Source organism: Crinia signifera, chromosome 8 (assembly GCF_055691185.1).
Source record: "Crinia signifera chromosome 8, ASM5569118v1, whole genome shotgun sequence".
NCBI classification, from domain to species: domain Eukaryota; kingdom Metazoa; phylum Chordata; class Amphibia; order Anura; family Myobatrachidae; genus Crinia; species Crinia signifera.
This window is the reverse complement of record NC_139224.1, coordinates 181,661,435-181,688,400: the sequence shown is the minus strand read 5'-3', so window position 1 is coordinate 181,688,400 and position 26,966 is coordinate 181,661,435. Positions and strand designations below refer to the sequence as shown.

Sequence of the window (26,966 nt, the reverse complement as noted above, 5' to 3'; positions counted from 1 at the left end):
CTTGATGTCCATCCCATAGGATTAGTATATCGTCAATATACCATAGGTATAGGAGGATGTGTTTAGTGTATGTTTAGTTTTTCTCCGAAAACCCCATCTCCTTTTCCCACCACCCCAGTAGAGGCCCGTGTAGGTTGGTGCACATGCTGTACCCATCGTGGAGCCTCTAACCTGGAGGTAGTATTTGTCATTGCATAGGAAATAATTTTTAGTTAGGACAAATTCCAAAAGTTTCAATAAAAAGGAATTTATGTCCTGATGTTTCCCCATATTCAGGAAATACTTAATTGCCTTAATTCCATTGTTATGGTCGATTCTCGTGTACAGGCTTTTCTACATCATACGTGGCTACCCATTTCCCTGGTTGTACCATGAGGTCTTCCAGCTTAGTTAGAACATCCATAGTGTCCCTAACATACGATGGTAGGGACAGTAACTGGTCAGAATCAGAATCATCTTTATTGGCCAGGTATACTTGCGTATGCTTGGAATTTTTTGTGGTAACAGCAGCATCAATCAGGGAACACAAAGGGGGTGGGAAGAGAGGCATAAACATACATCACATACATTTCACATGTATCTAGAAAAGTTCGAGTTAGTATTTGGTATGTTCAATACGGTTTAGTTGGTGGACAGCTATTGGGAAGAAGCCTTTTGTAGTTCTTGTCGTCTTTGCTGGGATGGACCTAAAACGTCTGCCTGACGGAAGGGGTTCAAACAGGTTGTGGCCAGGGTGTAGCTTGTCCGCCAAGATCTTTCCTGCACGCTTATTGACCCTGGCTAGGTATAGTTCTTGGACAGTGGGGAGCTCCGCCCCAATGATCTTTTCTGCCATCCTCACCACTCTTTGCAACTTTCGTCTGTCATTCTCGTTTGCTCCTCCGAACCAGATTGTGATCGAGGAGCAAAGGACAGACTCTACTATGGCAGTGTAGAAGATGAGCAGCAGCTCCTGCGGGATGTTGAATTTCTTGAGTTGCCTCAGGAAGAACAACCGCTGCTGAGCCTTCTTGACAGTTGTAATGATGTTGGGACCCCATTTGAGGTCGCAGGAAATCTTTGTTCCTAGGAATTTGAAGGAGTCGACCCTCGACACTACTCTGTCAGATATTATGAGTGGGTGCATGGCATTTGGTTTCCTTCTGAAGTCCACCACCATCTCCACCGTTTTGAGGGGGTTGAGGTCAAGGCTGTTTCCGCTACACCATTTAGTTAGCCGATCCACCTCCCGTCTGTATGCCGACTCGTTTCCATCCATGATTAGGCCGATAACCGTTGTGTCGTCTGCAAATTTTATAATTTTTACTGGTCCACGTATATGCTGGCTTTCTCTGTTAGGCAGCCCATTCCCGAAGCGATGGGCCGGCCGGGGGGAGTGGTTTCATTCTTATGGACTTTGGGAAGTAAGTATAATGTAGGTGTTATAGGTTTGTCCACTTAAGAATTCCAGATCTTTTTTACTAAATATTCCGTTGGCAAAAGCTTCGTTGATTATGTTGGTATATGGAGTCTGAAAATTTGATGTTGGGTTGAACATTAAAGGTTTGTAACACGTGTGGTCTCTTAATTGCTTATGAAGCTCCTTCACATACATATCTTTGGACCATAAAACGACATTTCTCCCCTTTTCCGAGGGTTTTATTATTACATTCTCCTAATTTGAGATCTGCTGGAGGGCAGCTCTTTCTCCTTGAGTGAGGTTATAATGGGCTGGCAAGGGGATACTGTGATTGTGTAGTTCATCCAATTCATTTGATACCAAATCTAGAAATACTTTTACAGGTGGACAGATTTTGTAATCTGGGAAGGTTGACTTATTTTAGTTGCATCATGTGTACGTGGGCATAGACTATCATCTTCTTGTCCGGTTTCTAGTTCTTCCAGGATTTGGATCATAGCTAGGTCTTCATCATTGAGGATGTTGTAGGACTGTGGGGGAGTGGTTGGGCTTTGTGACGATTACTGAAGAATCTTTTCAGTAAGATTTTACGGACAAAGAGATGCAGATATTTTTCACATTCAAATCTATCTAAAGATGCTACCGGTGAGAAAGATAGACCTTTTGAGAGTAATGAGATTTGGTCTTCTGTTAATATTATGTCTGATATATTTATCATTCTCATTTTGTCATTTTCTACCTTTTGTTTTCCCTGAAATCCATTCTCTGTTCTCTTGCTTTCTTCTTTCTGCCCTTCCCCCGCCTGATCTTATGCGGTCTATACTCGGTCGGGGTCCTCTTGTGCCTGACTAAAAAATTCCTTCCTCGTCCTGGGTTAAACATACTAAGAGATCCTTCTCCTTCTGAGGAGTCCACGTCCGATGTTGTGTAATTGGTCGCATTATGTTCTATGTATCTCTTTTTATAAGATTTCCATCTGTATGCCGTATTCTGTGCAAAATCTGTTTTATCCCTGTGGAACTTTCTTCTCTTTCTGTCAATTATGGTTTGTTCAAATTCCCCTAACTCCTTCTGATTTTTTTTTATACGCAGTTTGGAATTTTTCTAAGGATTCAAATCTTTTAAGACGTTCCCCCAAAGCATTGATTTATTGCAGGTATTGGTTGAGGAGAATCTCATCATGTTTAATTAAGAACTTTGGCCCTTATTCTGATCGGTGCGGCCCGATCAGAATATGCGGCCACGACCGTGCAGGCGAATCCCTGCCTTCCATACGGATCGCCACCTCCGTCCGTACGCGGATATGTGGCGATCCGCATGAAAGTGGACGGGGATACGCCTCCTCCGTCTTGGGAGCAGCCCCTGCATTCGATGGTCGCCGAACATCGAATGCAGGGCCGCACGCTCCACTAGGTCCCGCCACCCAAGACCACACGGACACTTGTCCGTGTGAAATCATGTATGGGGGCCGGCAGCTGACATCCGGCGATGTCAGATGCCCGCCCCCTACACACGCCCCGCGTTTGCATGGGAACGCCCATGAAACGCGGGGCGTATGCATAGGGTAATGAGGCTAAGTAGCCCCTCACGCCCCCTGTGCGGCGTGTAAAGAATACGTGCGGCGAAATCGCCTGCACATGCGCAGAGTGACCTCTGCACATGCGCAGACGATAACCATCGGCGGGACGACCGCATGCGGAGAAATCAGCACCGATCAGAATAAGGCCCTTTATGAGGTCCTTTGAGCATTGGGTCAGAGTGTTCTCCCATTCCTTTTTGAGTTCGGTGTTCGATAGCTCAAAGGTTGGGAACACTCTAGGTCTCAATCCTCGTGGAGTTATATTGTTTTTTTATGTAGTTATCAAATGTATTTCTGTTCCACCAGGTTTTGGTTTGTTTGATTTGGGTTTTAAAGAGTAGAGGTCGTCCGACCAGTCTTTATTGGATGAATCGTTAATGTCTGTATCTCCACCGGACATGATGTCCAGGCTATTTTTTTAATTTTTCACGTCTGTCGTAACAATCTCTACTAAATAAAGCTGCATAAAGAACAAATGGTCACAATTTTGACACATAATAATAATAATGATATTTATATAGCGCTTTTCTCCCAATAGGACTCAAAGTGCTTCTTTACAGCTCGAAATACAAAACAAGCTTAACAGTAGATGTCCGTGAAATGCTTGAGTAAATAGGAACATCTTTAGTCTATTTTTAAAGGATTCTACAGTGGGCGCTTCTCACACTGTGCGAGGAAGAGAGTTAAACAGAGTCGGGTAGCAAAGTTGAAAGCTCGACCCCCAGATGAATTCAGGGAGATTCTGGGTACTGTTAGTAGTCCTTCAGTGGATCGTAGTGATCACGTAGGACAGTAAGGGATCAGCAGCTGCTGCAGGTACTTTGGGCCCTGGTCATTTAGGGCCTTGAAAGTGAGTAAGCCAATCTTGAAAACGATTCGCCATTTTACAGGTAGCCAGTGAGGGGCGTAGAGAACGGGAGTTATGTGGCAGGAGCGGGGCTGGTTAGTTAATAGTCTGGTGGCTGCATTTTGTACCAGCTGCAATTCTTTTGCTGGAAGACCCAGGTAGAGAGCATTGCAGTAGTCTAGTCGTGATGATATAAATGCATGTATGACTTTAGGCAGGTCTTCTGAGGGAATTAAATGCTTGATTCTGGCTATGTTTCTCAGATGAAAGAATGAGGATTTGATTGTGGCTGACACCTGAAGTTTAAGTGTCAGGCCATTATCCAGGACAACACCAAGATTCCGCACATGATCAGAGTTTTTTAGTGCTGTGCCCCCCAGCGAAAGACCTGTCAGTTGGCTATGCTGCAGTCTTGTCCTGTGATTTATCATCAGGACTTTGTTTAATATATGTACAGCAACCATACTACATACAGATATGTCTTTCTAACAGAAGCATGCTGTAGAAATTTAAAATAGAGACATAATTCTTAAAACACATTTCCTTATTGTGAATAAGAATCGTCATATCACCTCCTGAGGACACAAAACTGCCGGGCAACAGTAGCCATGTCACAAATAAGGCAGTATACATTTATGTGCCCCAGATAATTTCCATCCGACATCTTCATTGCTGCACAATCCCATTGGAAGGGCTAATTGAGCAGTATATCACTGCAAACCAAGGAAACCAACATTTTGGGGCTGCATAATTGCCATCTATCTGCAAATAGAGCAGCGCATATTTGTGTGCTGCCAAAGCAGTTTATTCAACAAAAAGCCCACTTGCAAATGCAGCAATACATAGCAATGCGCCAATAAAATTTTTCGCACCACTAGTCAATATAGATACCCTCTGACTATAGAGCTGCCAAAGCAGTTCATCTGCAAATAAAGCAGCATACCATAGGGACTTCTACAAGTGTCACACGAGTGAGTGACATTCCCAGAGTCACACAGCTGCCATAGCAGTGTACTTGCAAAGAGAGCAGCATTTTATCAATGCGTAGTCTCATAATATCAGTGTACTACCACATCAATAGTGACAGAGAATCTAACAGCATTAAATATTTTTGCAAACAGCAGTGGGGTACTGTGTAGTATCCAAAAAAATTCTCTGTAAACAATACCTTTAATTATTCACACAACGCGTGCCTCTCATTTTACTGTTTAATGTTTGTTTAACGTCTTTATGTGGTTTATATTTTCACCTAAACGGTTTTAAACAATACAATATTAAAAGGTATATTTTATGTATCATTCCTTTTCTCTTCAAGTGCGCCAGCAAAAACACAATCCTTTTTCTGTCTCTTTCTCGTACCGATTTATTGTCTTTGGCAGCACCCCCAATTCCAGTTATACTGTAATTCAACCTAGAAACTGACATTTGGGGACCATAACAACGGACCTTTATGCATCTGGTGCAGAAGCATTTCCAAAATCCCCTTTCCCTTCCAATATATCCAAACCTTTAGAAAAAGAGCCTTTCAATGGGAAACTGAGTTGTACCGCTTCTATAGACCGTTACGTCTCAAGGATTACTTTGGTAAACAAGGGACGGCCACTTTATCCAAGGACAGTAATGCCATTGCATCATTGTTGCGGTGTAAAAATGTTGATCCCGCCTGTACTAACCCTTCGATTGATACTTTTATATGTCTAGTCAAAAGGGATACCTTACCTTTCATTAAGAACAGTAGGAAGTACCACCAAAACCTCAGTACTGCTGAGATTAAAGCCATTGAAGATCTTCGTAATGACCCCCAACTAATCATAGGACAAGGCGACAAAGGCGGGGGTGTCGTGTTGCTTGATCGTTCAGACTACATACAAGAGGTTATGTCTCAATTAGAGGATACGTCTTGTTACAAGAAATTAACCTTTGATCCGACAGGCTTGTATAAACTTCAAATCGATTCAATCATCAACATGGGTGTACACAATAGCTGGATAGATTATCCCCTCAATGGGGTCTTTGGGACAACCCCTTTCCCAGTACGTGTATTTGCAACCTGTTGTTAAAAATACACCTTATTAATTAAGGGACACAACTGATTTCCTGGTACTTTTGTATTATCACGGTGCCCATCGCATCTCATATCACTAATTAAGGTATGCGATGGACCCAGTTTCAGCCTTTTCCTGGGCTGAGTATACAAATTTTAAAATCGCATTACAATGGCATGCGATGCGAAGCGATTTCCCATAGAGTCCCATGTTAAATGGCATCCCCAGACCCCATTTTTAATTGTATACCCACCCTGATGGGTAATAAATATGTTAAATGCCCCCACATTGTTAACGGCCCCCCACTATCAACGCCAACCCGAAGCGTGGCGAGAGCAGCGGTACGCAGGCTTGCTGCGCTTCGGGTTGGCGATCATAGTGGGATGGCGTTAACAATGGGGGGGGGGGGGGGGGGGGGGGGGAGGGGGGGGGGGGGGCATTTCACATACTCATGACCCATGAGGGTGGGTATACAATTAAAAATCGGGTCGGGGGGGGGGGGGGGGGGGGGGGGCATTTAACATGGTAATAAGGCATCTGGGTGCCTGTACAATTAGAAATCGGGTGAAATCGTGTTGCATCGCATGCGATGCGATTTTTCATCGTACAATGCCCTGCGATGGAAATCCTGGGCGCCGTGATAATACAGAAGTACCGATTTCCTTGTCAAACTGGAGAGGTTTGGTGGCCCACCAAAAGATTGTCTACTCGCCACCCTTGATGTTAGTAGCCTTTATACTAATATTGTACACACTGAGGGCATGGAGGCTGTGAGAAACATGCTTTCTGATAGCGATTGCTATGCACGTCCACCTTCAGAATTTTTGTTATTACTCATGGAGGTTATTTTGCACAAAAAATATTTGTATGCAAATTTATCTAAGTTTCAAACCATATTCATGCAGATCCCATTTTTGTATTGGTTTTTACAGTAGGTTCATTGACTATTTATTATTATTATTCTCCTTTATTTATATGGCGCCACAAGGGTTCCGCAGCGCCCAATTACAGAGTACACATAATCAAAACAGGAACACAGTGACTTACAGTTGAAGATAATACAGGGCAAATACAGGGTAAATGATTATAGGAACATCAGCTAATTACTGCAACTTAAGTATCCAGGTGGCAGCAAACAGCGAGCTCTGGTGCAGTCAAAGAATTCTGAAGTAAGAAATAATAATAAGGTCCCTGCTCATGAGAGCTTGCATTCTAAAGAGGAGGGGCAGGCAGACAGACAGGGGTGACAGATAGGGGTAGACAGGGCAAGGAACAGAAGGTTAGGAGGACAGGAATTTGGACTGGGAGCCCGGAAGACCTCAATATGTTTATTGAGAAGCTCAACAACATTCCTGGGGCTCTCCAATTGACATATACCTCCAATCCCAATGTAATACAGTTCCTCGATGTTTCAGTCCTAATCGTTGATGGATTGTTTTCTATTGAAATCCATCAAAAAAACCTACAGATACAAACACATTGCAATCTGATAGTTTTCATCCCATTTTTACAACTGATACATGTGGTAAGGACTACCTCTGACAGCTCTCTGTTGCCAGCAGCACTCAACAAAAAGGGTGACAATTTCTGACAGAGGGTTCGATAAAAATGAGGTGGAGGAAGCAATTTCAAAATGCCTTCCATTGAAGAGAGATGAACTCCTTATTCCAAGGAATAAAGTGATGGACTCTAATAGACTTACATTTCTACTTATTCCATTTCCTTTGGAGTGATACTAAAACATTGGCATATTGTACAAAGTGACCCAGTGATTGGACAACATTGCCATTCCACACCACTGTTTTGTTACAATAGGAGACCGGCTAGTCTATTCTGACATTAGCCCTAGGGTCGCTACAACAGCTGGTTGGCTTAAACTGCAAAAAGGCTCTTTTAAATGCACTGGGTGTTTGAATTGTCACTCTCGGGGATGGGAGACACGTTCAAGAACCCCACCACAGGAACGGTCAATAAAAACGTAAACATTGCATGTCGTGTGACACCAAGTTCATGGTGTATGTAATACTCTGTCCTTGCATGAAAATTTATGTGGGAAAGACATCAAGGATGCTAAAAGAACGTGTAGCAATGCATCACAATTCTACCAAAAAAACTTTAATCAATCAAGGTTCCAGCACTACACCAGTAGCCAGGCATTTTGCTAAATCATTAATGATTTCTCATTTATGCCATTGGACCATGTCCCACCACCTAGGAGAGGTGGGGACAGAAATAGGTTACTACTCCAGAAAGAAACGGAATGGATATACAATCTGGAAGCGGTTACACCTAAAGGACTCAATGAGGAATTCTCTTTTGAATCTTTTTGAAAAAAACCTATTGCAGTAAAATTGGGACCGCTCATATGGACTGCTGCTAGTATTACAATATACAGCTCTTCAGCTTTCTACACACAGAATAAAAAAAAAAAAATATTTGGAATTGAAGATCTACCAGTATATATTTTTTGCAAACAAAAAAATTTGATTTTTTCTTAATTATTATATGTTTTTGTTTTCATACTTTTGTCTCACTTTATATGGGTTGTATCTACTAACTGCACTCGCAGTTTTTCAATATGTGAGAGCTATTAGTGCCTATGGATCACCGTATATGTGATACATGGTTGCATAACAATGGTCACCAATTTCACTATTTACAGTTAAACATATGCTCGATTTTAAAGCCCACATATTTGTTAAAATTGCGCACACACATTTTCATGTGTGTGGGAATCTGATCGGGTGTGTTGATGTCCGGCACCCATTACTGGTGACCTCTGTTGCAGGGAAAGCAAGGGGGATGCTGAACCGGAAGTCGTCGGCGGACTGCTTCCGGTAGTACGGAAAGGACATTGCGGGTGTGAGCAATGTCTGAGCCAGGGACTTCAGGATGCCGGAGAGCGGCTACACACGCCATCAGCTGGATTTGATCAGGTATGAATTAGCCCTGAGTAGCAGGGTATTTATACACAGCCAGGAGGGCTGTGTTCATTCATGACTGACCCTTGATAAAGATGCATGGGCATCAAAAATGGTTGTTGGGTACACACTTGATAAGGAATCTGCAAAGCTTGCTACTAAACACAGTACAGTAAGCTTTCGTGATTGTGCAATTTACTCGCTACTTTTTCTTGTAAACATTATCGGTGTGCTGTTTGTTTGTGTTATACATTGGTCTGACACACTGTTATAGTATGACATAGTATATTACCCTAAGTGTGCGTGTATATATATATATATATATATATATATATATATATATATTTATATTTATTTTTAATAACAATTCACCACAGTGGCTAAAGTGACGTACCACATGTGGTGGTACTGTATATAAACACTACAGAAGATAAAACATAAACGTCGGTGCTCAATACCGTGTTACCACTGCCGGAGCGGTCACTTTCACCTGGGCTCCACAGTCTCCACAATCTGAACGTTGCTAGGCCACGTCTTCTGCGTTTATCTATCTATCTAGCTAATATATCTATCTATCTATCTAGCTAATATATCTATCTATCTATCTAGCTAATATATCTAACTAATCTAACTAATATATCTATCTATCTATCTAATATATCTATCTATCTATCTAATCGATCTATCTAATATATCTATCTATCTAATATATCTATCTATCTAATATATCTATCTATCTAATATATCTATCTATCTATCTAATATATCTATCTATCTAATATATCTATCTATCTAATATATCTATCTATCTAATATATCTATCTATCTAATATATCTATCTATCTAATATATCTATCTATCTAATATATCTATCTATCTAATATATCTATCTATCTAATATATCTATCTATCTAATATATCTATCTATCTAATATATCTATCTATCTAATATATCTATCTATCTAATATATCTATCTATCTAATATATCTATCTATCTAATATATCTATCTATCTAATATATCTATCTATCTAATATATCTATCTATCTAATATATCTATCTATCTAATATATCTATCTATCTAATATATCTATCTATCTAATATATCTATCTATCTAATATATCTATCTATCTATCTAATATATCTATCTATCTAATATATCTATCTATCTAATATATCTATCTATCTAATATATCTATCTATCTATCTTCATCATCAACGTTTCGAAGCTTTAATATGTGTGCTTCTTCATCAGGACATGATGTCCTGATGAAGAAGCACACATAATAAAGCTTTGAAACGTAGATGATGAATATATGACCCGCTGAGCATTTATTTGGGAGCGAGTGCCGCCAGCATAAGGAAGTGTTGTATGGGGACCTATGTCTGGGCACCCCACATTTGAAGTAATTGAGGAGTGCGGTTCCTATTGGACGTTATATAAATATATATTTATGACTGGCTGGGGGTTAACACTCACAACCGACATGACACTCAGGGTCTGAATAAACTGTGGATATTTATTAGCAACGTTTCACAGCTCTAAGCTCCGTCGTCAGGCTAAAGTGAGGCCTCACTGCACTCGCTACCTAGTCTTCCTCTATGGGGGTCGTGGACCCCTACGAGGGAAAATAGCCCTTATAAGTCAGGATTTGGATGCTGTAGAAACAAGCGACTGTCTGTTGGTCATCCAGCACTCATATATATCTCATGGGGGTGCACCACCCACAGAGGGAGAACAGAAGCTGTGGCTTCTCTGCTTTCACCCCCGTTGGGAGTCCCAGCTGTCAGAATTCCAATGTCCCAACTGTCGGCGCCGCATATTACACCCAGTTTTCATTTCAGAATCTATGCTTGTGCACAGGTGGACCAATGATGCAGCAGAACCCAAAGTCTGTCTCTGTGGCATTTACTAGCTTACAGGTTCATTTGACTTATATACATACACACAATATATATGGACTTCTGTGAATCAATCCCTGTGTGTACCAGCAGAAATGTGACCTCCACACAGGGAGAGGAAGCCTTTGATTGGGGACCTGGGGGAACATTCTATAGAGCGCAGACACAGCTAAACACTACATAGGTCACATTGACACAGAAACAGTCACCTTCAGGATTTGCACAAACGCCTGGTGAGGGTCAGTCAGCTTCATTCCATTGATTTCAATATACTGGAAAGATGGCATTTCCTCCTCATCTGCAGCTCTCTGCAGGCTCCGCATGGCCTCGTGAACTGTGGCAGTCTTCCCGGTGCCCGGCACCCCAGATATGTACATACACCTGGAAAGCAAACTGCTTATAAAGCTGCCAGTGCCAGACCCATACCAGCTGCATGGGGCAGAATAACAGAACGCAGAATTAAAGTGATCATCAAGCATCACAGAGAGAGAATAGTAGCAACCAATCAGCTCCATCTGTCAGGTCACTGGCTGTGTTTAAAAAGGTCAGGAGCCGATTGGTTGGTCCTGTATCTCTCTGCAATCTTTTATAAATCTAGTCCTCAAGCTGCTGTATTCTGCGCTTTGTAGCAAGGTCAGATCAGAAGCAATGGAGGAAACGACTCAGTCGGACCTAGAAAACCAGATAACCCTAAGGAGTTAGACAGTTCTGAATAAGGTCATACATAAAACATTGTATGGAGCGTTAACTATCTGTAGGTTCCACAACAAAAGCTGCCAGACCTCTGCAATTACTTTTAAGTGAACACACAATAGAAGTATGAATAGAATTTTCTAAAGAAAAAAAAAAGGGCACAATTTTCTCAATACAATTACATCACAAGAAGGGATAAATGCGGAATTCCAAATTCATCTTGTAATAAATGTGTGTAAGAGTCAATTTACAGACCAGGCCCAACAGAACTCACAAAGTGGCCATATGGGATACATCCAAGAATTTTAAAACTGGGTTTCTGTCTTACCTGTAAAATCGGTTTTTCTGAAGCCATAGTGGACCACTGGGCATTCTCGTCTCCACAGACCGGGCACCAAGGTGTTAACTTCTTAAATGCAGTGGGAGAGGCCCCTCCTCCCCATAACCAGCCTGCCTCAGGCCAGCTCGGTTATCAGATAACAAGCCAAGACAGCAAAGGAGAAGCACTAACCCATTCACACTGCATCTGACAAACAACTGCCCATGGCAGAACTAACTCAACTCTCAGTTGAGAGAAGCGTAGGGCAGGCGACCAGTGGTGTACCACTGGGATGTCCCAAAGCAGTCCAGTTACAGGCTGGAACGCTCCCGAGATGCACTGAGAACACAACACCCAAAAGCTGCATCTAGTAGTGTAAGCCTTGATGGACGTGGTGGCCGTCTTCCTAGAGGCAGATAAGCCTGTGGGATAGCTGTTTAATCCACTGCGCCAGAGTTTTCTTTGAAGCCGGTCAACCCCGTTTATGTTCAACATAAAGAACAAATAAGGAGCCCGTCCTACAAAATGGTTTTTGTGCAGCCAACATAGGTACTCAAGCCCCGAACATCATCCGTGGCAGTCAATGAAGTACAAACCACAGAGGAAGCTGCTGGCTGAAATGATGGAACCACTATCTCCTGGTTAATATGAAACGCAGAGACAATGTTCGAAAGGAATCCAGACGACTGCACAGAACAGCACGTCTGGGTGAAAAATTAGATAAAGGAACTTTGTGTGATAAAAGCACACAAAACTGAAACACTGGGCCTTATTCTGGTCGGTGCGGCCGGAGCCGAATATGCGGCCAGGACCGTGCGTCCTAAACCCCGCCTTTCGTACGGATCGCTCACTCTGTCCGAATGCGGTAAGCCGCCGACCGCACGGAGCACGAGTGAATTTCTTACAGATACACCTCCTCCATCTCTTGGCACCTCCCCCATCATTCGATGGTCGCAGAACGAATGCAGGACGAGTGGTCCGCCAGCTCCTGCAACCTCAGACCACACGGGCATTTCTCCGTGCAAAAGCAGGGATCTGGGCGGGCAGCTGACATCCGGCAATGTCATATGTCCGCCCCCTACACGTGCGTCACGGGCGCATTACCATACGTACGCCCAGCGTTTGCATGGGAACGCCCATGAAACGCGGGGTGTAAACATATGGTAATGAGCCCAAACAGCCCTTCACACCCCTCTCCACCCCCTGTTCGTAGTGTACACATTTCATGCGGAATGTGGCCGTGCGTCCCGCTCGCACATGCGGAGACGCCTCTGCACATGCGCAGACACAAAACATCGGCAGCACGAACGCACGCGGATATTACCGCACCAACCAGAATAAGGGCCACTGTGTGCTGAAGCAATAGCCAACAGAAAACAGTCCATGTAAGCCAATGGAAAGTAAATTCAGATAAAGGCTGAAACGGAGCCTTAGCCAACAGCTAGAGAACTAGCGCTGAATCCCAGGGCAGAAGTGACGTAACAAAGGGGGGCTGCAGGTGCAGGACCCTGTGCAAAAAGATTTGAACTGCTAAAGAACAGGCTAATAAAATAAACAAATAAAAAACCAACACACACTACTAGGCACGAGTTGGATACCCAAACAATTATCTTGTGATTACACTGTGACTTGGTATAAACCCTGCAGCTTGACAGATCTCACGGATTCCTGATTAAAATAAAAATCCTATTCATTCACCCCCCGCTACATTAGGAAATGTAATTTTCCTTTTTAAGAAGTCTTGTGTGAATGTCAATTTTATTATTTCGCAAATAAATCTTAAATGAAATCAGTATTAAAGGTTATATTTTAAACAAATCCTTTCTCTTTTTGTGCACTGCAAAAACAGACTGTTGTTTCCCTGACTCCGCGGCAGCCCTGCGTAGTCACCGTACTTGTCCCCGGGAGCTGCAGCTCTGTCCCCGGCGTCCCTGGCGCCTCTCACACAGCACCGGTAACCGCCAGATCCCCTGCGCCAGCGGAGAGGCACTTCATCTGTCTCAGATGCTCCTGCGTCTCAGTAATTATTGCGGCAGGGTACGGCAACCCTTCCCGTGTCCGCTTCAGGGAGACGGGTTAGGGGGTCCGGTAGCACGTGCATCTCGTGCACAAAGGGGGGATGCGGGCGCAAGTGCATCTTATGCACAATAAAGGAGGCATTTGCCAGTGCTCCATGTTACATACTGGCAAATGCCTCCTTTTCAAACCCCCACTATCCATGCCAGCCTGAAGCGTGGCGAGACCCGCAAGGGGACACTTTACGCATCCTCCGACCTGTTCATACCCCACGTCGGCGTGGAGTTGAATTTATAAAGTGTGTCGAGCGTAGCTCGCCACCGAGCTCGAAGCATGGCGAGTGCAGCGAGACCCGCAAGGGGACGTGGAATACATGTAAAGTAATCCACGTGGGGCTCGCTTCGCTCGCCACGCTTCAGTGACTCGCCACGCTTTATAAAATCAACTCCACGCCGATATGGATAGTGGGCGTATGAACAGGTCGGGGGGACGAACAAGGCATGCGCTCGCCACGCTTTGGGCTGGCGTGGATAGTGGGGGTGTTTCAGGAACACATTCACATCTGCCATATAATACAACTGAGACAGTAATGACCTGTTTTAACTGGATTTTAGTGAATACTAAAGAAGAAAAAAACCACTTTAAATAATAAATAATAAAACAGTTATTCTTCAGTTTCTGCATTCACGGAAACTGCAGCTAAAGTTGACGCAGCTGTGTCTGCATCTGTGTCGTCTGCTTTGTCAGCCATTGGGAGCAGAGTTAGGGCATATAGTTTTCTGCGCCGACAGTTTGCGCCAAATAAACTCCTGAAGATAGGAGTCCAGATTTTGGTGCGCAGTGCCCCCCTTTGCCTTTTGTTACGCCACTTACAAGAACCCCAAAGGCGTTAGATGTTTTGGGTATGAACCCCAGTCTCCGGATCCACAAAATGGTTGGTGCATGGTGGAACCCTGCCAGCTCAAGCTGTGCAGTGTTATATTCACGCCAGCAATCAGAATATATAGTCGTCCCCGGTTCTATATATTTGTTGATGGCGGACATCAGGGTGCTGGCGTCTCGGGATATGCCTCCAAACAACCACTGTTAAGGCAGCACACGTCCAACATAACTTTCTCTGGACAAAGAGACTCTCGTCCACCTCAACTATTTTTCCCGGACCGCCAATCCGGCGTTGGGGCTGCGTAAATCCATGGTGCAGGCCTCCCGCATAAGGGTATTATACAGCACAGTGGTTTTGTTCGACAACTTTAGATATGCTTGTGAGCTCCTCTGCCCATGAAAATATAAAACGGATGAGGGTAAGGATGGGATACGACGGCCCGGAAACCAATGTGCCGCACGGAGACTGACCTTCCTTGGCCACATGCACTCCTTCATACTCAAGCGCATTGGGTGGCCATTAAGACAGGTTTGTGTCAGTGGCAGCAAATGGTGCTGTTGAAAAAATGCCACCGACGACTCGTCTGTCTGCGGCAGGCATAGGTGTGCGCACATTAAGTGTTAGGGGTGCACAGGCACCCCCTAATGCTGTGCCCCTCCCTTATGAACACCTCTGCTGCTAACAATACCAGCAATACCCTTAACTAAAGACTTTTGCTTTTTAGAACTGTATTCCATTTAAAGAAGCGCCCATCAATCAATTATATGTGCGTTTGCATTGTTAATTGAACTAGACCTGGGGTAGCCAACCCTAGTCCTCGAGAGCTACCAACAGTGCAGGTTTTGCAGGTCTCCTCACAGAATCACAAGTGAGCTAATTAGCTCCATCTGTGGATCTTTTAAAATATGTCAGTGATTAATGAGTGCAGCTGTGCAGCAGCTAGGTTGTCTTGAAAATGTGAACTGTTGGTAGCTCTTGAGGGCTAGGGTTGGCTACCACTGAACTAGACCATTGTCATATCACTATTTACCTGCGTCATCCATATACTGTATGTTTATGACTATTTGCATGTTAATTAGATTAAAACTGAAATAGGCAGGAGATTATCGTGTGGCTGAGAGACTTTTTATATTGTAGCGAGTGTCAATAGATGATGGTAGACACCTGATTGGCAGTGTTAGACACGCCCAATAGGTGGAGCTATGCACACTCCTTTGATGGTGCACCCCCTAATAAAATGTGCTGCGCACGCCTATGGCGGCAGGTTAAACATCGTGAGAGGTTCTGCAGCCATTCCAAATTAACAAGGAGCTTATACAAGCGTCAGAAATAATACAGCCGCAGTCACTTCACCTGACTGACTGACTATGCGGGGCGCGGGAACACTACGCTGAATCTGACAGGGACGCTGATTACGCTGGCCGCGTGAACACTACGCTGAATCTGACAGGGAGGCTGATTACGCTGGCCGCGGGAACACTACGCTGAATCTGACAATGGACTCTGATTACGCTGGCCGCGTGAACACTACGCTGAATCTGACAGGGACGCTGATTACGCTGGCCGCGTGAACACTACACTGAATCTGACAGGGACGCTGATTACGCTGGCCGCGTGAACACTACACTGAATCTGACAGGGACGCTGATTACGCTGGCCGCAGGAACACTACGCTGAATCTGACAATGGACGCTGATTACGCTGGCCGCGTGAACACTACGCTGAATCTGACAGGGACGCTGATTACGCTGGCCGCAGGAACACTACGCTGAATCTGACAGGGACGCTGATTACGCTGGCCGCGTGAACACTACGCTGAATCTGACAGGGATGCTGATTACGCTGGCCGCAGGAACACTACGCTGAATCTGACAGGGACGCTGATTACGCTGGCCGCGTGAACACTACGCTGAATCTGACAGGGACGCTGATTACGCTGGCCGCAGGAACACTACGCTGAATCTGACAGGGACACTGATTACGCTGGCCGCGTGAACACTACGCTGAATCTGACAGGGACGCTGATTACGCTGGCCGCGTGAACACTACGCTGAATCTGACAGGGACGCTGATTACGCTGGCCGCGTGAACACTACGCTGAATCTGACAGGGATGCTGATTACGCTGGCCGCGGGAACACTACGCTGAATCTGACAGGGACGCTGATTACGCTGGCCGCAGGAACACTACGCTGAATCTGACAGGGACGCTGATTACGCTGGCCGCGTGAACACTACGCTGAATCTGACAGGGACGCTGATTACGCTGGCCGCGGGAACACTACTTCAGACTGTCTACACTAAACTACGCTGGCCGTGTGAACACTACGCTGATTCTGACAGGGCCACTACGCTAACTATGTAACGGGCTATTACACAAGTACCGAAAGTTCTTGTTAGGATGTGCCCAGGTCTCCCTTAAAAGCTTTTCTAGCTGTGGAGACGTGGAAAATGGACAGGTCCTTCTTTTGAATAAAGGAGGCTGTGCTGTAGGCTGAGGGTCTGCCTTAGGTAGAGACATCTCTAGCAGCCCGTACTAACGCATCCACACTGACCTTTTTCAGTTTATGACTCCGTTCTGTGTCAGAAATGTCTTCAGATTGCAAAACTGGCATGTGAGCAGAATCTAAGGCAGAATCTAAGCCCAGCGGATGAGCTCCTAGATTGTTGCATGGATGCACTAAATCCTGCACATACCGGGATAAGCCATGAATTCATGCAGTTTTCCCTGAGGAGGGTTCGGCTGTGGTACAGCAACAGGAGGCACTGTAGAGGCTGATGGGAAGGAATGGCCATTTTGGCTCAGCTGAACCTTTTACAGCAGCAAGTGGCAGTAGAGCCGCAGAGGAACGGTCCAACATGCCTGTGTCGTCTGCACAGGTAAAATCCTCCTGGCACTCTGTGCTGGTTTAAATGTGCAACCCCAAAGTGGCCCTATCCATCTGGGGGGGGTCCTTCAGAAGACATAGTGACCCTTGTAGAACAAGAGGGCCGATATGTACACCCACACAGAGGAAAAACACGCACACACTAAGTAAGGGAGTAGTGGGGCAACAAGACTCTGAACCGGATAACTATCTATAAAGGAATAAATAGTTAAAACTACTGCACTGTAAACCCACCACAGAAGTAGCTGCTGTTTAGGTAAACAGAGGTACTTAACATTTAATGTGTAAAATCCCATACTTGCCTACTTTTGAAAACTAGTTTCACAGAGATTATAGTTGGTAGTACAATTTTGCACAGCGCCCCCCTGACCTTGGTTAGTTCCACATATTGTGAAAAGAGATTGTGAATAAGGCACCTATTAAAAAATACTTCTATCCAAATGTACAGATGGAGCCTTCTTCGACTAGCCCTAAGCTGGATAGCCATGGTGAGCCAGGCCTATTGTATACAATACATAGAATAATACAGTAGGGGATTAGCAGAGGATTAAGTCACACAGCTCTTGTCTACTAAATCCTATTAAAGGGCTAGAATAGGAGGTCTCTATCTGTAGATGAGAACCCAAAGCAGTTAGTAAGAGCTACTAGAATTGCCAAAGAAAAGTAATTGATACAGGTCATGGATTGTTCATCTATTGTGTTTCACCAATGCTAGGAAATTGTGCTGATGCTTCATTGTAAAAGGTATCGCTCATTCCTTTCCCCCAAAAATGTAACAGCTACATAATGTTGGCTAGGTGACATAAGGGAGATTGCTAGACTAATGAAGGAGAGAGGGAGATTCCTGCTATGACAGGGAGTCTCTTGCAGAATGCAGGAGGGGAGGTACCTACGATGTAACAGTGTAATGTGGGCTAGGTGACATGAGGGAGATTGCTAGACTAATGAGGGAGAGAGGGAGATTGCTGCTATGTCAGGGAGTCTCCTGCAGAATGCAGGAGGGGAGGTAACTATGATGTAACAGTGTAATGTGGGCTAGGTGACATGAGGGAGATTGCTAGACTAATGAGGGAGAGAGGGAGATTGCTGCTATGTCAGGGAGTCTCCTGCAGAATGCAGGAGGGGAGGTAACTATGATGTAAGTGTAATGTGGGCTAGGTGACATGTGGGAGATTGCTAGACTAATGAAGGAGAGAGGGAGATTCCTGCTATGACAGGGAGTCTCTTGCAGAATGCAGGAGGGGAGGTAACTATGATGTAACAGTGTAATGTGGGCTAGGTGACATGAGGGAGATTGCTAGACTAATGAGGGAGAGAGGGAGATTGCTGCTATGTCAGGGAGTCTCCTGCAGAATGCAGGAGGGGAGGTACCTACGATGTAATAGTGTAATGTGGGCTAGGTGACATGGGGGAGATTGCTAGACTAATGAGGGAGATTGCTGCTATGTCAGGGAGTCTCCTGCAGAATGTAGGATGGGAGGTAACTATGATGTAACAGTGTAATGTGGACTATGTGACATGGGGGAGATTGCTAGACTAATGAGGGAGAGAGGGAGATTGCTGTTATTTCAGGGAGTCTCATGCAGAATGCAGGAGGGGAGGTAACTATGATGTAACAGTGTAATGTGGACTATGTGACATGGGGGAGATTCCTAGACTAATGAGGGAGAGAGGGAGATTGCTGTTATTTCAGGGAGTCTCATGCAGAATGCAGGAGGGGAGGCAACTATGGACCTTAATCTTAGATACAGTGTCTGGAAACAGAAAGTGAAACTGGCACTATGTTCCCAGCTACCAAACACTATGAGGTGAGGGGTTGGGATCATTTGGTCTATTGCATTATGGTCGAAAGTCATTAGGTCGACATGCTAAAAGGTCGACATGGGAAAAGGTCGACATGATTCTAGTTCGAAAGGTCATTAGTTCGACAGGTCATTAGTTCGACAAGGTCATTAGTTCGACATTGTCTATGTCGACATTCACAATGTCGACATGGGGTTATTCACTGTTTTTTTACCTGAATGTCAACACAGTCGACATGGACACAGTTTAAAGTGCACTGCATCCCCTCGCATCGCTCGCAATGCGTCGGGCACGGTGCCTCGCTACGCTCGGCACACTATTTTATTCTCCCACCACGCCCTAGTGGATGGTAGGGCATGAAATACCGCCTGTCGGCACATGTTGGCTCAAAAAACAGTGAAAAACTCCATGTCGACCTTGTGAATGTCGACATAGACAATGTCGAACTAATGACCTTTCGAACTAGAATCATGTCGACCTTTTCCCATGTCGACCTAATGGATTCGACCTAATGACTGTCGACCATAATGCAGTAGACCAAATGACCGCATCCCGAGGTGAGGTAGGGGACATGTAACCAGACACTAGGATGGGTGTGGGTTGTTAGGTCTACAACGGCAAGGTTGCAATTCACAGTTTTTTTTACCCGAATGTCAACAGTCAACACAGTTTGAAGTACACAGCATCCACTCGCTATTTTATTCTCCCACCACGTCCTAGCATGAAATACCGCCTGTCGGCATATGTCGGCTCAAAAAACAGTAAAAAGAAACCATGTCGACCTTTTGACTGTCGACATAGCCCATGTCGACCTAGTTGCTGTAGACCTAATGACCATATCCCACTAGGACAGTGCTGGTATGGGGCAGTAGTAACCTTCCTCTGTCCCTCTCTTGGTCACACTAATCCCAGCTACCAAACACCATGAGGTGAGGTAGGGGGGGGACATGTAACCCGACACTAGGACCGTGCTGGTATGGGGCAGTAGTAACCTTCCTCTGTCACACTGATCCCAGCTACCAAACACCATGAGGTGAGGTAGGGGACATGTAACCCGACACTAGGACAGTGCTGGTATGGGGCAGTAGTAACCTTCCTCTGTCCCTCTCTGTCCCACTGATCCCAGCTACCAAACACCATGAGGTGAGGTAGGGGACATGTAACCCGACACTAGGACAGTGCTGGTATGTGGCAATAGTAACCTTCCTCTGTCCCTCTCTCGGTCACACTGATCCCAGCTACCAAACACCATGAGGTGAGGTAGGGGGACATGTAACCCGACACTAGGACAGTGCTGGTATGGGGCAGTAGTAACCTTCCTCTGTCCATCTCTCGGTCACACTGATCCCAGCTACCAAACACCATGAGGTGAGGTAGGGGGGACATGTAACCCGACACTAGGACAGTGCTGGTATGTGGCAGTAGTAACCTTCCTCTGCCCCTCTCTCGGTCACACTGATCCCAGTTACCAAACACCATGAGGTGAGGTAGGGAACATGTAACCAGACACTAGGACCGTGCTGGTATGGGGCAGTAGTAACCTTCCTCTGTCCATCTCTCGGTCACACTGATCCCAGCTACCAAACACCATGAGGTGAGGTAGGGGGACATGTAACCCGACACTAGGACAATGCTGGTATGGGGCCGTAGTAACCTTCCTCTGTCCCTCTCTCGGTCACACTGATCCCAGCTACCAAACACCATGAGGTGAGGTAGGGGACATGTAACCCGACACTAGGACAATGCTGGTATGGGGCAGTAGTAACCTTCCTCTGCCCCTCTCTCGTCACACTGATCCCAGCTACCAAACACCATGAGGTGAGGTGAGGTGAGGTAGGGAACATGTAACCCGACACTAGGACAATGCTGGTATGGGGCAGTAGTAACCTTCCTCTGTCCCTCTCTCGGTCACACTGATCCCAGTTACCAAACACCATGAGGTGAGGTAGGGGGACATGTAACCCGACACTAGGACAGTGCTGGTATGGGGCAGTAGTAACCTTCCTCTGTCCATCTCTCGGTCACACTGATCCCAGCTACCAAACACCATGAGGTGAGGTAGGGGGGGGGGGGGGACATGTAACCCGACACTAGGACAGTGCTGGTATGTGGCAGTAGTAACCTTCCTCTGCCCCTCTCTCGGTCACACTGATCCCAGTTACCAAACACCATGAGGTGAGGTAGGGAACATGTAACCAGACACTAGGACCGTGCTGGTATGGGGCAGTAGTAACCTTCCTCTGTCCATCTCTCGGTCACACTGATCCCAGCTACCAAACACCATGAGGTGAGGTAGGGGGACATGTAACCCGACACTAGGACAGTGCTGGTATGGGGCAGTAGTAACCTTCCTCTGTCCCTCTCTCGGTCACACTGATCCCAGTTACCAAACACCATGAGGTGAGGTAGGGGACATGTAACCCGACACTAGGACAGTGCTGGTATGGGGCAGTAGTAACCTTCCTCTGTCCCTCTCTTGGTCACACTGATCCCAGTTACCAAACACCATGAGGTGAGGTAGGGAACATGTAACCCGACACTAGGACAGTGCTGGTATGGGGCAGTAGTAACCTTCCTCTGTCCCTCTCTCGTCACACACTAATCCCAGCTACCAAACACCATGAGGCGAGGTGGGGGGGCATGTAACCCGACACTAGGACATGAGATGAGGTGCGGGGGGAGGAGACATGTGCTGGTATGGGACAGTAGTAACCTTCCTCTGTCCCTCTCTCTCGGGGCGGGATGTACTAACGGGAAAATGCGGTAAAACATCCGTTTTACCGCATTTTCCTATGTATCAATACCCGTCCGCCCCGTTTTCGCAAGGGAGGGTATCGCAACCCTCTGAGTGGCGATACCCTATAGAAGCCTATGGGCTTCTTTCGCCGCCCGCCGTCCGCCCGCCCCCTCCCATCCTCCTGTGATCATCTCCTCCCCCTGGTGTCACAGCCGGCAGGACATCCGGCTTCAGGGGGCAGGAGGAGACACAGGGGGACGCTGGCAGCCGCCGGGAGGTGACGGAGACCCCCGCAGCCCACATCACAGGTATCGCGGGGGTCTCCGTTACCGCAGCCCGATGCTGGCCGCATATGTTAGTACATATGCGGTAGCATCGCGGCGGCTGCCGTGCGAAGGGCGGAGATGTATGTGGATACATCCCGCCCTCGGTCACACTGATCCCAGTTAACAAACACCATGAGGTGAGGTAGGGGACATGTAACCTGACACTAGGACAGTGCTGGTATGGGGCAGTAGTAATCTTCCTCTGTCCCTCTCACGGTGACACTAATCCCAGCTACCAAACACCATGAGGCGAGGTGGGGGGGGGATGTAACCCGACACTAGGACATGAGATGAGGTGCGGGGGGGGGGGGGGGGAAGAGACATGTGCTGGTATGGGGCAGTAGTAACCTTCCTCTGTCCCTCTCTCTCGGTCACACTAATCCCAGCTACCAAACACCATGAGGTGAGGTAGCTGTGCATGACACAGGCTGTCACAGGCAGACGCTGTGTAGCAGCAGCATGCGCAGGCTCCGCACTCCTCTGCTATAATGCCAATAAAATGGTTTGGGGAGGATGGGAGAAGATTGAGCCCTTCGGAGGGAAGCCCTTAAAGGATCCATCTTCAGGGTCGGGGACGGAGCTACTCGTGTCGCTGTCCCGATTGGAGCCTCCCCGGGACTCCGTTCCTGCAAACATGTCCCTGGTGGCCTAGCGGTGGCACAGCATGAACTGAGCCCCGCTGCTAGTACCAAACATCACTGCCTCCCCGCCACCGCTGGTTGCACAATCATAATACGGTGCTGCAGTCGTCTGCTCCCGGTGACTGGGAGGTGATGGGGCATCTGACCATGAAGGACAGGGACCCAGCGGCAGACACAGGCAATGAGCGTCTCTATAATAGCGCTGTTTCAGTGCTAAGAGCCGCCAGCAGAAAAATGAAAGTGATGAAAGAAAAATAAAATTAAGTTAAATCAAGGCTAAAAAGCCCTGCTCCTAAAAATGTGCCCTTTTTCTTTGAGCACCAAGGAAAAAAATGGAGCTGGCCTGGTGCAGGCTGGGTATGGGGAGGAGGGGTCTCTCCCAATGCATTCAAGTTAACTCCTTGGTGCCCGGTCTGTGGAGACCAGAATACTCAATGTTCCCAGTGGTACACCATTGGCTGATAGAAAAAATAGCTTAAGTGCTGATAGCTCCATTAACAGAATGATAAAACCAGTCACTACCTACAGGAGTAATTCCTGGGGACTGCAAGAGCGAATGTTGTACCTCTGCACAAAAGTGGAAGCAAGGAAGATGCAATCAACTACCATTCAGTGAGCCTTACATCAGTAGTAGGTAAAGGAATGGAAAAGCTAATGAAAGAAAGTTGTAGATTATGTCACATCCAGCAATTTACAGGATCCCAAACAGCATGGATTTACGTGGTCAAGATCAAAAATCGAACTCTCTCTGCACAAGTTACATCTGCCCCACCTGCAGTGCACATGGTTTTGTCCATCTAAGAATGATTTTGACAGAAAGAGTGAACTAGAATAAGGCCCCATATCACCTGACGACTTTACAGCCACCGTTAGTTTCGTACTGCACTACTGTGCAAGACCATGGTGCTCGGAGTGACCACTCCTCTCTCTTCGGCAAGGGCTGCTGGGGAGCTACGGCAACCGCCACACCAGCAGGAACAGATTCCCTGGGGAGCCCTAATTGCAGCCTTCCCCATCCCGGAGCCACGAGTGCCACTTGAGGCGAGATGTATTGGGGGTCTGCTTGGACTGCCTGATGTGTGTCCCCCGAGATCTACACTCTTCCCACTACTGAACACTCCCCATCACTGCTCGGGGTCGCTTGGGCGCCCGCACACACAAATGCCTGAACTGGCCCGAAGCCGGCAGCAGTAGCCCCAGTGGAGCAGATCAGCAGCTTCAGTGGCAAGTATTTCTGGGACAGAACAACCTACCCTGGGAGCATTGTGTTACTGAAGGAACCACCACCTTCGGTTCTGTGGTCCTAGAGCAGTCAATAAGCAAAGCCCTGATCCAACATGATGGGCATCACATAGACTCAGTCACTTGTGCTATACTGATGGGGTCAATGCATTGGTTGCCATTTTCCAGTACCCTATGGATAAAACACAAAACCCCTTCCCCACATTTCACTCACCCCCCAGTTCCATCCAGCAGTTTACTTTCCACAAAACTGTAGACATCTTGGTATTCCTGCTCCCTGCATGGCAGAGACTCTGGCACAGCGGAGACATGAAGCCTGCACAGAAGAGAAGGGAAGAGTCAGCAATGGCGACAGGGTTCTCTATGCAATCCTGCTTCCAGTTGTATTCTACATATCCAGTACTTCTGCATGTAAGTGTGTATAACACACAGGTGTGTAAGTGTTGGACCTGTGTGTGTAAGTGTGTATAACACACCAGTGTGTAAGTGATGGACCTGTGTGTGTGTGTATAACACACAGGTGTGTAAGTGCTGGACCTGTGTGTGTGTGTGTACGTGTGTATAACACACCAGTGTGTAAGTGCTGGACCTGTGTGTGCAAATGTGTACAACACACCAGTGTGTAAGTGCTGGACCTGTGTGTGGAAGTGTGTACAACACACCGGTGTGTAAGTGCTGGACCTGTGTGTGTAAGTGTGTATAACACACAGGTGTGTAAGTGCTGGACCTGTGTGTGTGTGTGTGATGTAGGGTACACACCAGAACGATCATGACACAATCTGTATGGAGCACACGAGCTGCACCCAGTAGAAGGGATCATTGAAAAATCCTGACTGCAGCAGGTGGGATCTCCAAAACAACCAGTGGGTCAGTGGGGACGCACATCGGATCGTAATCTGATCTAATCTATGCCAAAACATGCCCAATTTACATATAATCGGTCGAGATTGTATCAAAATTGGGGGAATTGAGGCCAAATCATTCTGGTGTGTACCCAGCATAAGTGTGTATAATACACCAGTGTGTAAGTGCTGGGCCTGTATGTGTAAGTGCTGGATAGAGATATATATATATATATATATATATATATATATATATATATATATATAGCAATCCAAGTTTTCCAAGCAGGAAAAATAACGGCACTCAGGAGACGATGGTAAATGATTACAAATGAGATAAGTGTATTGGGGACGTTTCGGGGGACAAACCCCGTCCTCAGCCCAATCCTACAGCTGAGGACGGGGTTTGTCCCCCGAAACGTCCCCAATACACTTATCTCATTTGTAATCATTTACCATCGTCTCCTGAGTGCCGTTATTTTTCCTGCTTGGAAAACTTGGATTGCTACATGTCATCATCCTCTGGCACCTGGGGCAGCTGTATTAGTAAACCATTTGAGTGCCGGCAGACTTTGGAATATATATATATATATATATATATATATATATATATCTATGGGGACAGCAATTGAAAGTTGGCGCCCCTTATTCAGACCTTTAATGATTGAGTCTGTGTAGCCTTTTAACAGATTTCAGAATAATCAAAGTAAAGTCCAAAATTCATATAAATTTATTAAAATGTCTCTTGTTCAATGTGACTGTGGTACTTGTTTCAGACCATAAAAAGTTCAATGGTAAAATTCACAACAATAAATAGACGATCCCAACGCGTTTCGTCCCTACATGGGACTTCATCAGGGGTTCGCAAAAAGCATAGATACAATTTCCACAAATTTTCTTGAATAGGATGAAGCTTCGACAAGATGTTAATGTACTAAGTCCTTTCCCAATGTGCGTTTTGAAGTTTTTAGACCTTGTCGCAAGATTTCAATCTGTGCGGAGGGCTTTTTAGTCCATATATAAATGAAATAGCTTAGGATTTGGAGGATCTTGAATACTTTTTTTGCTAATCCGTCAAAAAATATTCCCCTTCTAGGAATGGTTTGGTATAGGGTCAAGTGTATATACACACTAGGTGTGTGGTTTCGGGCTGGTCCTGTTTAACTCCTCTGGTGGTCACCCTCCATAAGAGGCCAACCTGGATCAATATAAACACAAGGACAGGTGCAGCCAGTGAACGGTCATGAAAAAAGGTCGAAATAAGCTTCTCACTGTCCTTTCTGGAGATGATGTGTACTTTTAATTTTGTACTTGCTTGTAATAATACATAGATCTTACTTCAAGGATCCTCAGATCCTGTAGGTCGACGTTTCGGCCACTAGAGGGACTTTTTCAAGACAGCTTCAAATACTCACAACTGCACAGTTCAAGGATTTCAAGTACTTGAAGCTGTCTTGAAAAAGGCCCTACAGGATCTGAGGATCCTTGAAGTAAGATCTATGTATTATTAAAAGATCTATGTACGAAATTAAAAGATTGATGTTTTTACTGGTGAGTGCTTTTCGTGGATTAATTATCCCATACACAGAATATATACACTATATATATATATATATATATATATATATATATATATATATATATATATATATATATATATATATATATATATATATATATATATATATATATATATATATATATATATATATATATATATATATCACCAGTGTGTAAGTGCTGGACATGTGTGTAAGTGTGTATAACACACAGGTGTGTAAGTGTATAACACCAGTGTGTAAGTGTGTATAACACCCCAGTGTTTAAGTGCTGGACCTGTATGTGTATATGTAACACACAGGTGTGTAAGTACAATTCATGGT

The 26,966-nt window shown here is 45.6% G+C and overlaps 1 protein-coding gene across 2 annotated transcripts in view; it reads right to left on the bottom strand.

The window, feature by feature from the left end:
- Positions 1-26,966, bottom strand: part of ORC1 (origin recognition complex subunit 1) — a 183,318-nt gene that overhangs the window by 37,327 nt on the left and 119,025 nt on the right. For both annotated transcript variants that reach the window (XM_083157932.1, XM_083157933.1), the window contains 2 exons: positions 24,456-24,557; positions 10,904-11,075 (listed from right to left, as the gene is read on the bottom strand). In XM_083157932.1, the coding sequence (XP_083014058.1) occupies positions 10,904-11,075; positions 24,456-24,557 (274 nt within the window). The remainder of the gene's footprint in view (positions 1-10,903; positions 11,076-24,455; positions 24,558-26,966) is intronic.